Source organism: Zygosaccharomyces rouxii, assembly GCF_000026365.1.
Source record: "Zygosaccharomyces rouxii strain CBS732 chromosome F complete sequence".
Classification (NCBI taxonomy): domain Eukaryota; kingdom Fungi; phylum Ascomycota; class Saccharomycetes; order Saccharomycetales; family Saccharomycetaceae; genus Zygosaccharomyces; species Zygosaccharomyces rouxii.
The window spans coordinates 660,012-673,115 of record NC_012995.1 but is presented as its reverse complement, the minus strand read 5'-3'; the positions used below and the strand labels follow the sequence as shown (position 1 = coordinate 673,115).

The 13,104-nt window shown below is 39.2% G+C and overlaps 8 protein-coding genes across 8 annotated transcripts; 3 read left to right on the top strand and 5 right to left on the bottom strand.

Annotated features, from left to right (window-relative positions):
• Positions 1 to 283: 283 nt before the first annotated feature.
• NOP4 (mRNA-binding ribosome biosynthesis protein NOP4) lies at positions 284 to 2,428 on the top strand (the record flags this gene model as incomplete). The annotated part of the gene is made up of 1 exon (XM_002497513.1): positions 284 to 2,428. The coding sequence occupies one exon, from the start codon at positions 284 to 286 to the stop codon at positions 2,426 to 2,428; it is 2,145 nt and encodes a 714-aa protein (XP_002497558.1).
• A 179-nt stretch (positions 2,429 to 2,607) lies between these two features.
• On the bottom strand, positions 2,608 to 4,431 carry SSN3 (cyclin-dependent serine/threonine protein kinase SSN3; the record flags this gene model as incomplete). Its single annotated transcript, XM_002497512.1, has 1 exon — positions 2,608 to 4,431. The coding sequence occupies one exon, from the start codon at positions 4,429 to 4,431 to the stop codon at positions 2,608 to 2,610; it is 1,824 nt and encodes a 607-aa protein (XP_002497557.1).
• Positions 4,432 to 4,677: 246 nt separating this feature from the next.
• On the bottom strand, positions 4,678 to 5,325 carry MRX11 (Mrx11p; the record flags this gene model as incomplete). Its single annotated transcript, XM_002497511.1, has 1 exon — positions 4,678 to 5,325. One exon carries the CDS (start codon positions 5,323 to 5,325, stop codon positions 4,678 to 4,680), a length of 648 nt encoding a protein of 215 aa, XP_002497556.1.
• Positions 5,326 to 5,503: 178 nt separating this feature from the next.
• ZYRO0F08228g (MFS transporter) lies at positions 5,504 to 7,453 on the bottom strand (the record flags this gene model as incomplete). Its single annotated transcript, XM_002497510.1, has 1 exon — positions 5,504 to 7,453. One exon carries the CDS (start codon positions 7,451 to 7,453, stop codon positions 5,504 to 5,506), a length of 1,950 nt encoding a protein of 649 aa, XP_002497555.1.
• Positions 7,454 to 7,892: 439 nt separating this feature from the next.
• On the bottom strand, positions 7,893 to 10,877 carry ISM1 (isoleucine--tRNA ligase ISM1; the record flags this gene model as incomplete). The annotated part of the gene is made up of 1 exon (XM_002497509.1): positions 7,893 to 10,877. The coding sequence occupies one exon, from the start codon at positions 10,875 to 10,877 to the stop codon at positions 7,893 to 7,895; it is 2,985 nt and encodes a 994-aa protein (XP_002497554.1).
• Positions 10,878 to 11,039: 162 nt separating this feature from the next.
• ZYRO0F08184g (uncharacterized protein) lies at positions 11,040 to 11,627 on the top strand (the record flags this gene model as incomplete). Its single annotated transcript, XM_002497508.1, has 1 exon — positions 11,040 to 11,627. One exon carries the CDS (start codon positions 11,040 to 11,042, stop codon positions 11,625 to 11,627), a length of 588 nt encoding a protein of 195 aa, XP_002497553.1.
• A 194-nt stretch (positions 11,628 to 11,821) lies between these two features.
• MET31 (Met31p) lies at positions 11,822 to 12,370 on the top strand (the record flags this gene model as incomplete). Its single annotated transcript, XM_002497507.1, has 1 exon — positions 11,822 to 12,370. The coding sequence occupies one exon, from the start codon at positions 11,822 to 11,824 to the stop codon at positions 12,368 to 12,370; it is 549 nt and encodes a 182-aa protein (XP_002497552.1).
• Positions 12,371 to 12,505: 135 nt separating this feature from the next.
• Positions 12,506 to 12,997, bottom strand: EGD1 (Egd1p; the record flags this gene model as incomplete). The annotated part of the gene is made up of 1 exon (XM_002497506.1): positions 12,506 to 12,997. One exon carries the CDS (start codon positions 12,995 to 12,997, stop codon positions 12,506 to 12,508), a length of 492 nt encoding a protein of 163 aa, XP_002497551.1.
• Between the last annotated feature and the right edge of the window lie 107 nt (positions 12,998 to 13,104).

The window sequence follows — 13,104 nt, the reverse complement described above, 5'->3', positions numbered from 1 at the left end:
ACCAACAGGAGCTGGAAACGATAGATGTTATCCATTGTAGAGATGATGTATTCTATCAGGTAGTCTGGTTACAAGTTTCCTGGCATTTTTATTTTTTTCAACTTCGTTTAAAATGACCCCTTGAAAAATTTTGAGAAGCTCATCGCATCTCATCTCATCGCATCGCACACAGTATATTATTGACAGTTATATATACAGAATAAACATAATAAGCTTATTTGAATCCATTCCAGAGATTCAATTCTGCTTTATCAGCTGTACCTTCTGGATATACTAAAGAAAAATGAGTTCAGAGGCTGAAGCTGGTGTTAATAAGAAAACCAACGGTGTAGTCGCCGCGCAGGATGGTGATGTTGATATGAAGACACTTTTCGTCAGATCAATTCCTCCAAATACGACTGATGAAGATTTAAGTGTGTTCTTCTCTAATTTCGCTCCTATCAAGCATGCTGTTCTGGTCAAGGATAAGAATCAAAAATCAAGAGGATTTGGATTTGTTAGTTTTGCTGTAGAAGATGATACTATGGAAGCATTGAAACAAGCCAGAAGGACGAAACTTAATGGCCATCAAGTGAGAGTGGATCTTGCCAAAAGGAGACACCGTAGTGGCAAAAATGATGAAGGTGCACAACATCAACAACAAGCCGCCGAAGTGCATATCGCTAGACATAATGAGGGCGACCATGAGGACGATGATGAAGATGCACTTTTGAAGGGTAAACCAAAGATTATAATACGGAATATGCCATGGAGCTGCCGTGATCCTGAAAAATTAAAAAGTATCTTTGGTAAATATGGGTTAGTTGTGGAAGCTACAATCCCAAGGAAACCTAATGGTCAACTACGTGGATTTGCGTTTGTTACTATGAAAAAGATCAGCAATTGTAAAAAAGCCATTGAGGATAGCAAGAATCTGAAAATTGATGGTAGACCAGTGGCGGTTGATTTTGCAGTACAGAAGAACTTCTGGGAAGATTTTAAGAACAAACAAGAAGAGGCAGAAGATGAGCAAGAAAGTGAAGCTGAATCTGAAGAATCAGGTGAGAGTGAATCTGAAGAACAAAATGAAAATAGTGATGATAAGTCAGATAATGCCGAAGTCGAATTATCTTCAGACGAAGAAGTCAATGAAGAGGAAGAGGAAGAGGAAGAGGAAGAGGAAGAAGAAGCAAAAACTCCTAGAAAACCTCTGAACAGGACAGAAGAATATTCAGTTTTTGTTAAAAATGTGCCCTACGATGCAACTGAAGAATCTCTTGCGGAACACTTTGAAAAATTTGGTCCTGTTAAATATGCTTTACCAGTGATCGACAGGGAGACCGGATTGGCCAGAGGTACTGCTTTCATCGCATTCCGTAACAAACAGTCATACGATTATTGTTTAAAGAATGCTCCAGCTGCAGGTGCAACTTCTCTTTTAATCGGTGACGATGTGTTGCCAGAATACGTCTATGAAGGCCGTGTGCTATCCATTTTACCAACATTGAAGAGAGAACAAGCTGATTTTATGGCTGAGAAGAATGCGAACAAAAGGAAGGAAGCCTTAGGTAAAGCTCCAGGTGAAAAGGATAGACGTAGTTTATATTTATTGAATGAAGGTAAAGTGCTAGAAGGTTCAAAGTTAGCTGCTCTCTTAAGTGAAAAGGATATGGAAGTTCGTAATGCTTCTTACAATCTCAGAGTGGAACAATTAAAGAAGAACCCTTCATTGCATTTGTCCTTGACTAGATTGGCTATCAGAAACCTGCCACGTTCAATGAATGACAAAGCATTAAAGGCTTTGGCAAGGAAGGCTGTTGTGCAATTTGCCGCGGAAGTGAAATCAGGTGTAAGGCATCCATTGAGCAAAGAAGAAATCGTAAGATCTACCAAGGAGAAATATAGACATATGACAGACGAAGAAATCGAACATCAAAAGAAGAAAGATAAGAAACATGGTGTTGTCAAGCAGGCTAAGGTTATCAATGAAGTCAAGGGATCTTCAAAAGGAAGAAGTAGAGGTTATGGTTTCGTGGAATTTAAAGATCATAAGCATGCTCTTATGGGATTAAGATGGATGAACGTACACCAAGTGACCAAGGGAGAAATCTTGGAAGGTTTGAACGAAGAAGAAAGAAAATACGCCGATTTAGACCAGAAGGCAAGTAGACGTCTTTGCGTTGAGTTTGCCATTGAAAATGCAAGTGTGCTTAAGAGAAGAAGGGAACGTGTAAAGCAAGCTAGAGAGCCATCTAACAAGAGGGACGAGAAAGGAAATTTGATTAAAGACACTAATTCGAATCAAGATACTAGTTCAACTCAGGACACTAAATCATCGAACGATGATAATAAATCCAGTCAAAAACGTAACAGAACGGATTCTGGTTTAAGTGATGATACGAAGAGATTAATCGGAATCAAACGTAAGAAGAGGCACAACAAGAAATAAGCTTTCTCTTATGTGTATGTATTGCTTACTTGTATATTATTTTTATCGAATTACTGGCAATAATAAGAATCGGTATTTAGTTGTTACATGAGTTACATAAGATTTTCTTTCCAATTTTCGATAGAAGAAACAGAAGGGCCATAAGTTTTGTTCCTCTGTCCTTAAACACTTCACCGGTATCACCTTCTCTTCTTTCTGTTTGGTTCACCGCTACGAGAAGCAGGCTGTCCTGATGGATTGTTTCCAGAAACTGCAGCTGCGGCTGCAGCTGCGGCTGCCAGGATACGTCTGTTGACGCCCAATCCTCCCAAGGCGGCGGTAGAAGAGTTGTTAACAACAGCAGGTTGTTGTGAACTAATGCCTTTATTCCTATGAATACCCAAGTTCGTAATGTCGTTATCATTAGTATGAATTCTTCTAGCAGGATATTTGTAATTCAGACCTTCGAAAACATTCTCGCACACGGGGAATTCTCCACTGGTAAAATACTCATGATCTAATGCGTTAATAGCGTCAATCCTTTGAGTAGGATCGTAAATCAATAATTTGTAGAGTAAATCTAGAGCATTCTTATCTCTTCCGCCAGCAGAGTGATACCAAGTGGCAAGGTTGTCTCGATATTTGGGAAACTTACCCAACTGTTCGTATTCCGGATACTTATGAATATTTGGCCAATTCTTTTGATTGGGACTTCCGAGAACCTCCAGTATTCTTTGTAGTTGATTCGACTGAAATGGGACACTTTTCTTAGAATCCATCTTTGCCTCTTCACCTTTGAAGATAGGTTGTAATCCAATTAGTTCTGCAAATATACATCCTACAGCCCAAAGGTCGATCGCTGGTGTATAATGCCTAGCGCCTAAAAGGAGTTCAGGAGCTCTGTACCAAATGGTTACGACGACCTTATCCCCCGTATACAGTGTCTGTAGCATATTGTAAAATTTCCTTGCCAACCCTAAATCACCAACTTTGACACACCCATCTACAGTGACCATAATATTGGCTGGTTTTAAATCTCTGTGTAAAATCCAATTTTGATGTAAATATGAGACACCGTCTAATATCTGCCACATGATTGATCCAATCATTTTCTGTGGAATCATTCGCTTCTCAGGATGTGAGTGGAAATGAATAATTTGTAGAAGATCATGTTCTGCAAATTCGTAAACCATGTAAATGCTTTTTCTCTCCAAAAATATTTCTGTCAATTGTGTCAAATGCTTATTATCCAATTCTCGACATAATGCCATTTCTCTACATGCACTTTGAGAAATACCAGTGTAATGAGTTTGCTCCACACCATCTCTTTCCGTTTTGAACTTCTTGATAGCATAATAAACCGGTGAAGCTTTTTTCCTGAAAATGGCACCTTTTGGTGTTAATGTACCATTGGAACCATGGGTTCCAATAGGGGAATGTGTATTGTTGGCGCTCAATATTCCTGAATCTGATGTTCTCAATCCATTAATCTCTGATTCTGAGGTACGAACAGACCGATTCACAATTTCAGCATCCGGATGACTATTAGATTCAGCCAACATAGACTGTCTAGTCTGTAATCCACCAAGATCGCTACCGTTCATTTCAGTGTTAACAGGATCGATGCTAGTATCATCATCTTTAGAAATTGCTCGCCTTCTAGCCTTGTAAACTTTACCATAAGTACCTGCCGCAATATATCCAATGATTTCATATTTATCCAAAACCGACACTCTAGTACTATCCTTTCTTGCTTTATAGGGTCCTATTGAGAATACATCGTTATTGGCCATCAGCATGGGTTGCTTACCGTGGACATTTCTGCCACTAGTACTTTTCATACCAAGAACTGAAGATTGCTGTTGATTGAATTGATGACTTCCTTGATTCTGCCAGAGAGATCTACCACTAAATCCCTGTTGTGGTTGCTGCTGCGGTTGTACACGTTGTTGGCCGCCTGCCTGCACAATACCTTGTGGTATGCGCTGGTAAGGGTTTGGTACCTTTTCATTACTATTGTACATTAGAACTAAAATATTTTAATCATCCAACCCAACAGTAATATGCTAGATATCAAAGCTTCTTACTCTACTTTTGTTTGTACATGTATCATAGAAGAACGAAGTGATCCTGTATCCAAAGGTACCGGAGGCTAATAATGAATGGCACTATTATACACAGAATGAACTCGAGAAATCGAAACGATTTAAAACTGAGATGATGTACGAAGCTCAGGCAAAGTGAACTAATAAATACTTAGAAGTCTGAGTTTATCCATCAAAATTCTCAGCAGATTTCTCACCCTTCTTGGCATATTTAGACCTTATTCTACGGAATGGACTTAAAATCCACCTCCCCACATATGGAGCCCCCCAGAGACTCGCAAACACTCGAATTGGGTATAAGAGCTTGACAATCGAGTATGAAATGGCACCTGCAAGTATGAGTCTATTGTGATCTAAGTCACTGGCATACTTATCACCAACCAGTTTCTCCATGGCATCACCACACCGGTTCAAGAGATCCGTAAAATACAGAGGTAATTCATACTGTTCAGGTAGATCTAGCTGGTAGAATATGTACCATAGTCCAAATAGCGGTACAATTGCAGTAAATTCATGTAAAATTAGAAAAGAAGTCACCGTCGAAGTGACGCCTGCATCAGATAATCTAGCAAAATAACTTGCAAATCTTGGATTTTGATTTAATTTGGATAAAATCTTTGATTTGGCAATGATTTTATGCAGTCTATCCTGTTGATTTTGATTTTGGTTTCTACTCGATGAATTCTTTTCATTATTGACTGTTGAATACTTGGAAATCAAGATATTTAATGGACCTGGTGTTAAAAGTAGCTTTTTACCCACAAGTGGACAACGATAAAGTGTATTACCAGCTGAATTGATGATAACATTCATTTTTGGATATACCAAAACCCTTTACCCTTCAATTCGAAGGTTCCTCTAAACGCAGTGGATTTTCGTAAGGGTCCGAAGATCAATTCAATCAACCAGAGAACACTGTGATTTAACACTAGTACACTATCGAACTTATTTGATATTTGACATTCATACATTTGTTAAATTTTACTAGGTATTATTCTAAATAATTGTATAATTTCTGTAAATCGTAGTTCTCCCTCCAATAATCGCCGTGTTTCTTTATGATCACCAGGACACTTGCGGCAGCGATAATGATAAATGCCAGCATCGTAAATAACCATCCTGTTCCCATACCCTTGATCAAAGGTTCTGTAACAAAGACTGCAACAGCCGCTAGCAGCTGTCTGATCAAATTGTTTAATGCAACTCCCGTAGCACCTCTGCCGGGCAGTGAATCTACCAGATACGATACCGTGGCGCCAATAGTCATCATGGAAGCATAACCAAATAGAGCAGTACCAACCAATGGTGTTTCCCAATGTTCTCCCTTATCTATACACCATCCAAAAATGACTAACGAGATGGGGAAACTGATCACGGCGGTAACGATGTTCCAAGAAATACGTGCCTCTGGTGCCAGAATTCCATGCTTTGCCTTATATTGAATTAATAAGTAGTCAACCCACTTACCACCAAGGATAGCAGCTAGTATGTAGGTCACTGAATTCGGTATGTACATGAGACCTACAAGCATTGGTGGAAAATTGTAAGGTGATCTCGAGTAATCGTATTCCAAAGTCATATTTACAAAATAGAGAATGGAGAATGAAACGGATGAAAAGATAATGGCCAACATCACCGGAGGATACTTTAGGAAATAAACAGACTTGATGGGTCTAAACAGATAGATATAAGCTAGGCGCTTAAATGTGTCCCATTTGCTTTCAGGTGAAGGAGATATATCAGATGAAGTAGCCTCCGTAAATTTTGAAGCTAGTTTAGAAATGCCTTCCCTCACATCGTGCTGAACCCTTCTTAAATCATCCTCACGCATCATTTTTTGTAAGTTTGGATGATGGGATTGAATTCTTGATACCTGTGGAGCATCCATATCAATGTTGGGTTCCAAAAGACCATAGTTACGAGAGCTACTATTCTCAGAAATTATACGATGCAAGCTTGTGCTTGGATCAACTGGATAGAAAAGCCCCTCAGGAGAAGACTCGATTTCACGCCCAGAATGTCGATCCACATCAATTAGTTCTAATACTTTTTCATGTTGTTGTGACGGTAAAAGACCTCTACGTTCTTGCAACACTGCAGATATCGCAGCACTATTGTCTTGCTTTCTCAACGTTTCTGGTAGGAATAGTATTAAAATCAAAACGTTAGCACCCGCCAAAATAACCAAGAACCATTGTGTAGATCTCCAAGACCAGTGAGAAACCAATGCAGCTCCGATAATTGGTGAAATTAAAGGAGCTAATAAGGGCCCCAAATAATATATTCCCAGGTTCCTGCCTCTTTGTTCTGATACGTAAAGATCAGAAACTGTTCCCGCTCCCACGGATTGTACCGATGCAGATGCTGCACCTGATAAAAACCTTAAAGCTATGAAAGCACCAATATTAGGCGATAGCGCACACCCAATGTTAAATCCCAACAGTAACATAAACGAAACCACGTAAACGGTTCTCCTGCCATTCATCTCTGATATGGAAGACCACCACAGCGGAAAAACTCCGAGACTAATCTGATAGACACCCACTGAGACGTTAACCACCATAGACGTAGTACTAAAATCCTTCTCTATCTCATGAATCGACGGGAAAATTATTGAAGTCGCCATAGGTCCCATCATTGATGAGAATGCAATAACAAAGACAATGGATTTTTTAACGCTTTCTGGATAATCTCTCGAGTCCTTGAACTCTGGAATCAACGATAAATTAGCTACTACACCTCTACGTTCATTTCGAGTCACCCACAGTTGTCTATCTTTCAATTTAGATAATCCTTTGAGATCTTCAGAAGGTTCTAAAGTAGTAGATACTGAACTAGCGTCCCCTTTATTAAACCGCTGCGGTAATGGATGCTCATCGCTTTTTAATGAGTTTTGACTATCCGGGGCAGACAGATCAGCATTTGAACATTCTGAATGCATGGATTAGAGTCTATCCAAACTTCTCAAGGGTAGTCCAATACTGTTTTCCGGAGTCTAATGTTTGTTATCTTGTGGGGACTTCATGCACTTCTATTAGTGCGGCTGAAGCACTGAGAACGATGACGGTGCCTGGAGTTATAACCGGAGAATAGGCGAGGTATCGGGATTTGGTCATAGTAGCCCAAAATTTGATTACAACGATTTAGCATACTAGCAGCTTAACTTGGCAAGGTGTGCCAAGAGCATTACACTTACATTCACAAAAAAAATCTGATTCCAATGGTGGGTTTGATTAGAATTGGAAAATATACCTTCGGGTACCGAGCTCATCAAACTCAACAAGTTTACACGAGACTCATCATACATTGTACTCATTAAGCAGTATAGCAATTTTTATTATTCTACGGTATAGCTTTTTACATGAAATTACAAGACTTCCTCAAGCCTTGTTATGAATAGTATCATTACATCTTGAACATAGTGTGTCTTCTTGTGAAGAGTTATGCTTCCAACATCTGGGACATTTACTCAGTTCGCTTGGTCTAACAAGCATATGCAATTTTGTACCATTTGGCAATGAAATTTCCGTTTCGGTCTCCTCAGGAACACCTCCACTAATAATTTCAACTCTTGCAGTTCTCAGGATATCGGCTAGTTCATCCTCATTATATGGTAATGGACATTCAGAGGAACGTATCCTCGTGACAGTTTGCACTGGTTTCGTAATAGATTTTTCCAATGTATCGAATTGTCTTTGAAATTCATCAAGCAATCTCAGTTCACAGTTCGCGAAGGAATTCTTTGCAGATTCAGGAATATCGTAGTGGGGCCATGTCCTGAAAACTGTCAATTTTTGATGCTCTTCCTCACCTAACCATTTTAGTGGTAAAGCATTCCAAACTTCTTGAACTAGTGTGGGCAAAATAGGACCTATTATGGCAGTATAACTCAACAGAATCTGCAGCAATACGGTTTGAATCTGTTGTCTTTTGAAAGAGTCAAGAGCATCTGAGTAGAGACTATCCTTGGAAATATCGAAATACAGTGCAGACAAGTCATTACTCATATGATATTGAACCGCGGTCAAAACTTTAGAAAAATTGTTTTCATTGTAAAAAGTTCTGGCCGTAATTTGCAACTCTTGCAGTTTGTAAAGAGTATATTTGTCAATTGGTCTCAATTGGTCGTAAGAAATTTTTTGGAAAGTGGCTTTCTGTAAGTTACCCAAAAGGAATCGGAAGGCCAACCTGAACTTCTTCAAGGCTTCTGCGACATGATTCATAATAACGGGACCAGCTGCAACATCTGCGGTAAAATTCGATTGTGCTACCAGGTACCTTAAGCCATCCACGCCTAGAGCTGGGAGTCCACGGGTTTTGTCACCTTGTATGATTGCATCTGGCGAGATGACATTACCAATGGATTTCGACATCTTTATTCCATTTTCATCCAGCGTAAAACCGTGTGTGATTAGAGTTTTAAATGGAGCCACTGGTTTTCCTGAGTATGCTACCCTAGTCAAAGTTGAACTCTGAAACCAACCTCTGTGTTGATCTGAACCTTCCAAATACACATCTGCCAAATACGTTGGTAGCTGTTTCAGCTTCAATTCTTTCAAATAAAAATCTTTTAACTCATTCCAAGCAGTACCACTATCAAACCAAACGTCCATGGTGTCTTTACCTCTGTAGTACGAATTAGCTTCGTTCTTATATCTTGGCGGTAACCAATCCGCCATGTTAGAATCATCAAATTTAAACCATGCGTCAATTCCCTTTTCTCTTATAACTTGAATAACGTGCGCGACAGTTTCTTCAGTCATCAAAGTCACATCTGGATCATCCTTCTTGTAAAATGCAGGAATGGGGACCCCCCAAGAACGTTGCCTAGATATACACCATTCATTTCTGTTCTTGATAAATGACGATAATCTGGCATTACCACGATCTGGATAAAACTTCACCTTCTCCAATGATTCAATGGCATCTCCTTTCACATCGTGCAAATCGGCAAACCACTGAGGTGTAGCTCTAATGATAACAGGCTTTTTTGATCTCCAATCATATGGATACGAATGGGTATAATCATGGCTACTGCATAGCATTCCCATTTTCTGAAGCATATCAAGGATAACTTTGGCGGTAGAAGGTTCTAATACTAGTCGAGGTAACCCAGTTTGATGTTCTGTTAGCAATTCATGTAAGTGTGGTGGTAGTTCTTCTAGTTTGAACCGACCTGCTGCGTCCACCGGTGAAACAACTTCAACTTTGTGATTATGTGCCACATTGTAGTCATCAAACCCATGTCCAGGAGCAGTATGAACAAGACCTGTACCTGCCGAATTAGTGACGTGGTCACCGTGTAAAAGTGGACGTTCTACACGGTCTCCCAACAAGGGATTAGTGTATTGCAAACGAGACAATGCAGAACCGGAGACAGCTGCAACTTTTTGGTAGTTGATTAAAAATTCTAATTTTTCTGCCAAATTTGATTCTACAACCACATAATTACCGCCGTTGTTGTTGTCCCTTAACAATTGGTACTCGTACTTTTCATTGAAGCAAATAGCCCTATTGGAAAAAAGTGTCCATGGTGTTGTCGTCCAAATTAACAAACTGACATCTGCAACCGGAGTAATATTGGCAGACTCAAACAATTTCGAACACGAGTCTTTAGTGAGCGGGAATTCCACATATGCTGCCTTTGATTTATGGTTTTCGTTATATTCCAATTCACCTTCTGCTAATGCAGTTCTAGTTTCTGTCCCCCAATAAACAGGTTTGTTCTGTCTCTTTATAAGTCCTCTAGAAACTAATTTCAGAAACACCCTTAGTTGGTTTATTTCGTATTCTGACTCCATTGTCACATAGGGTTTATCCCAATCTGTCATAATGGCAAATTTCCCAAATTGTTCCTTCTGTAATTTAATAGCCTTTCTAGCATGGTTAGATGCCATTGCCCTAATTTTTACCGGTGATACTTTTCCCAATTGATCAGGATTGAACTGTTTTAAAGCCTTCATTTCAATCGGTAATCCATGACAATCCCAACCTGGTTTATAAAAGATGTATTTACCCTGGGATAACTGGTATCGATTAATGATATCCTTTAGAATCTTGTTTAGGGCATGTCCATAGTGTAAATCTCCATTGGCATAAGGCGGTCCGTCTTGTAAAACAAACAGGTTCTCTTCGACGAGCTTCAGTTTTGCGTTGGAATCATCTCCTAACTCCTCTATCTTGCTTAAAAATTCTTGTAATTGAGATTTGTAGATTTTATCACAGGATTCTGGAATCAATTCATTAACAGTCCTCTGTAGGTTTGATCTATTGGCAAATTTAGTCTGGGGTAGATTTAATGTCTTTTGATAGGCATGTTGACTTGCAAAACGTCTAATAACCCAACAGCGGGGTCGATTGAGCATGTCTAGTGGTCAATTTGGTACCATCTGTTATAACATAGAAAAGTTTTCGCTTGTCCTTCGAGAAAACATTGAGCTCATCACTCCGAATAATACACAAGCATAGAATAAATAATACATAAAGTGTGTTGACAACCGAAAGAGTGCTAGTAGAGGGCATCAAAAATGAATTTACTAGCACTTCGTAAGAAACAGTTTCTAGTTTTAAACCGATTTTTAATTTCACATTTTATCAAAGAAACGCTGGACAAGTATGCTCATCTCCTAAACATTGAAGACGATAATTTCGATTCCAAAGCCATCCAGTTCATGGAAACAGTATTGAAAAGATCACACTCAAGCAGGCTACAGTTTAAGACGGTCTGTTGCATCGTAACCAAATTTTTAAAGTGTTGCAATGAAAACATTATGGGGTCCAACTACATGAGACATCTGAAATACGATTTTTTGAAATTGGTAGTAGCATCATTTGTACTAAGTGTTCCCAACAGAACCAATGATTATGGCCAAAGACTAATTACAAGGGACCACTGCTATGCGCTTTTCAGTAGGGTGACAGGTCTTTCGCTGGACGAAGTGACTAACTGTAGTTCCATTGTACGTGCGGTACTAATCCATAACCATCCTGAGAGGGAGCAGGACTCACCTAACTGGTCCCATTTAAGAGAAGAAGGTTACGTGAAGACTACAGAAATTGAACAATTTGATAGGGCATCAAAGAAAATGGTTCAGGAATATTTCCAACTATTCTAATATTTATATTTTTGTATTTGCATTTATACGGGGTTGTATTATAAGAGGGCATCGATTTTTTTCAGCCTGAAGGAAAACCACAACTGTGGATCCTTCAACAAGCTACCAAAATATAAGAGCGAAACCGTCAAGTATCAAGAATCAGTTGCAGTAGTATTGTACTATTGGTTATTTTTACGACGACTGCTTCCATCATGAGTGAAGATGCAGTTTTCTTCAGACAGGCTGCTGAAGCTATAGTGGCGACCTCATTGAATGCAGAGAATGTGGACCCAACTATAAGGGAACTATTAAGTAGAATCAAATACGTGAGTCCTGAAATCAAAAAAACAGATGTGAATACAAGTACAAGTTTGCTCCCGACTGAGGATATCAAGATTGGCAGTAGTGAGAAAGAACCTGATGTAGTCTTCAAACCTAAGGAAAGACAAGATGTGGAAGATAGTGGTAACGAAGATACACAGGATGCTAAAGGAACATTGCTACAGGATAGGCAGTTCCATTGTGCTAAGTGTAAATTAGTATTTCGTAGATCGTCGGACTTACGAAGGCACGAAAGAACGCATTTGCCAGTTTTACCTAATATCTGTTCGCAGTGTGGTAAAGGGTTTGCAAGGAAAGATGCATTAAAGAGACATTTTGATACTTTAACCTGTAGAAGGAACAGGAGCAAGTTATTAAGTATTGGTGGTGACATAAATGAAATTTTGGAAAGGGCTCAACAAACAGGTACAGGGTTATGACTTCAGTTTTTTTAAAAACTCGTTTGTAAAAGAAAATAAATGTTATATGTATTACAGAACTTGACTGAATATCTTTATGCAAACGTTTTTATTTTATTTCTTTTCTTATTTCATGTCTTTTAGATGTTACTGAAATTATTCGACATCAGCATCAAAAGTTTGACCTTCCACTAGTTCTGGAATACCTTCGTCTTTCTTCTCGGCACCAGCAGCTGCATCGGCATCAGGCTTTTGGACTTGTTGAGCCTGTTGCATTTGAGCACTTAATTGTGTCAAAGCTTGGATAGCTTCAGGGCCCATTTGAGAGATAATGTTAGGGAACAATTCTTGTAGACCCTTCTCTTGTGGAAGACCGTAGAAAACAGAAGTGTTGTGTTGAGGAGCTACTTGAACACCAACCTTGTTGAAGTGCATAACGTTACCGTCATCCTTGAAGAAGTTAGCTTCAGCAACGTTGTCGACGGTGACAGCATGCAATTTAGCCAATTGAGCTTGCAATTTGGTATCATCCTTGTTTGAAGATGCAGAAGAGCCAGTCTTTTTACCCATCTTTCTTCTAGTACCACCAACCTTGTTGTTGGAAGACAACTTCTGCAACTTAGCTAATTTTTCTTGATCAATTGGCATTATGGGATTATCGATGTACTTTAATATTCAGTCGATTGTTATTATTGAAGAAATTGTACCTTCAATGGTAATAACACTCTTAAAGGTGGTCGACTTTTGTCTTCCTT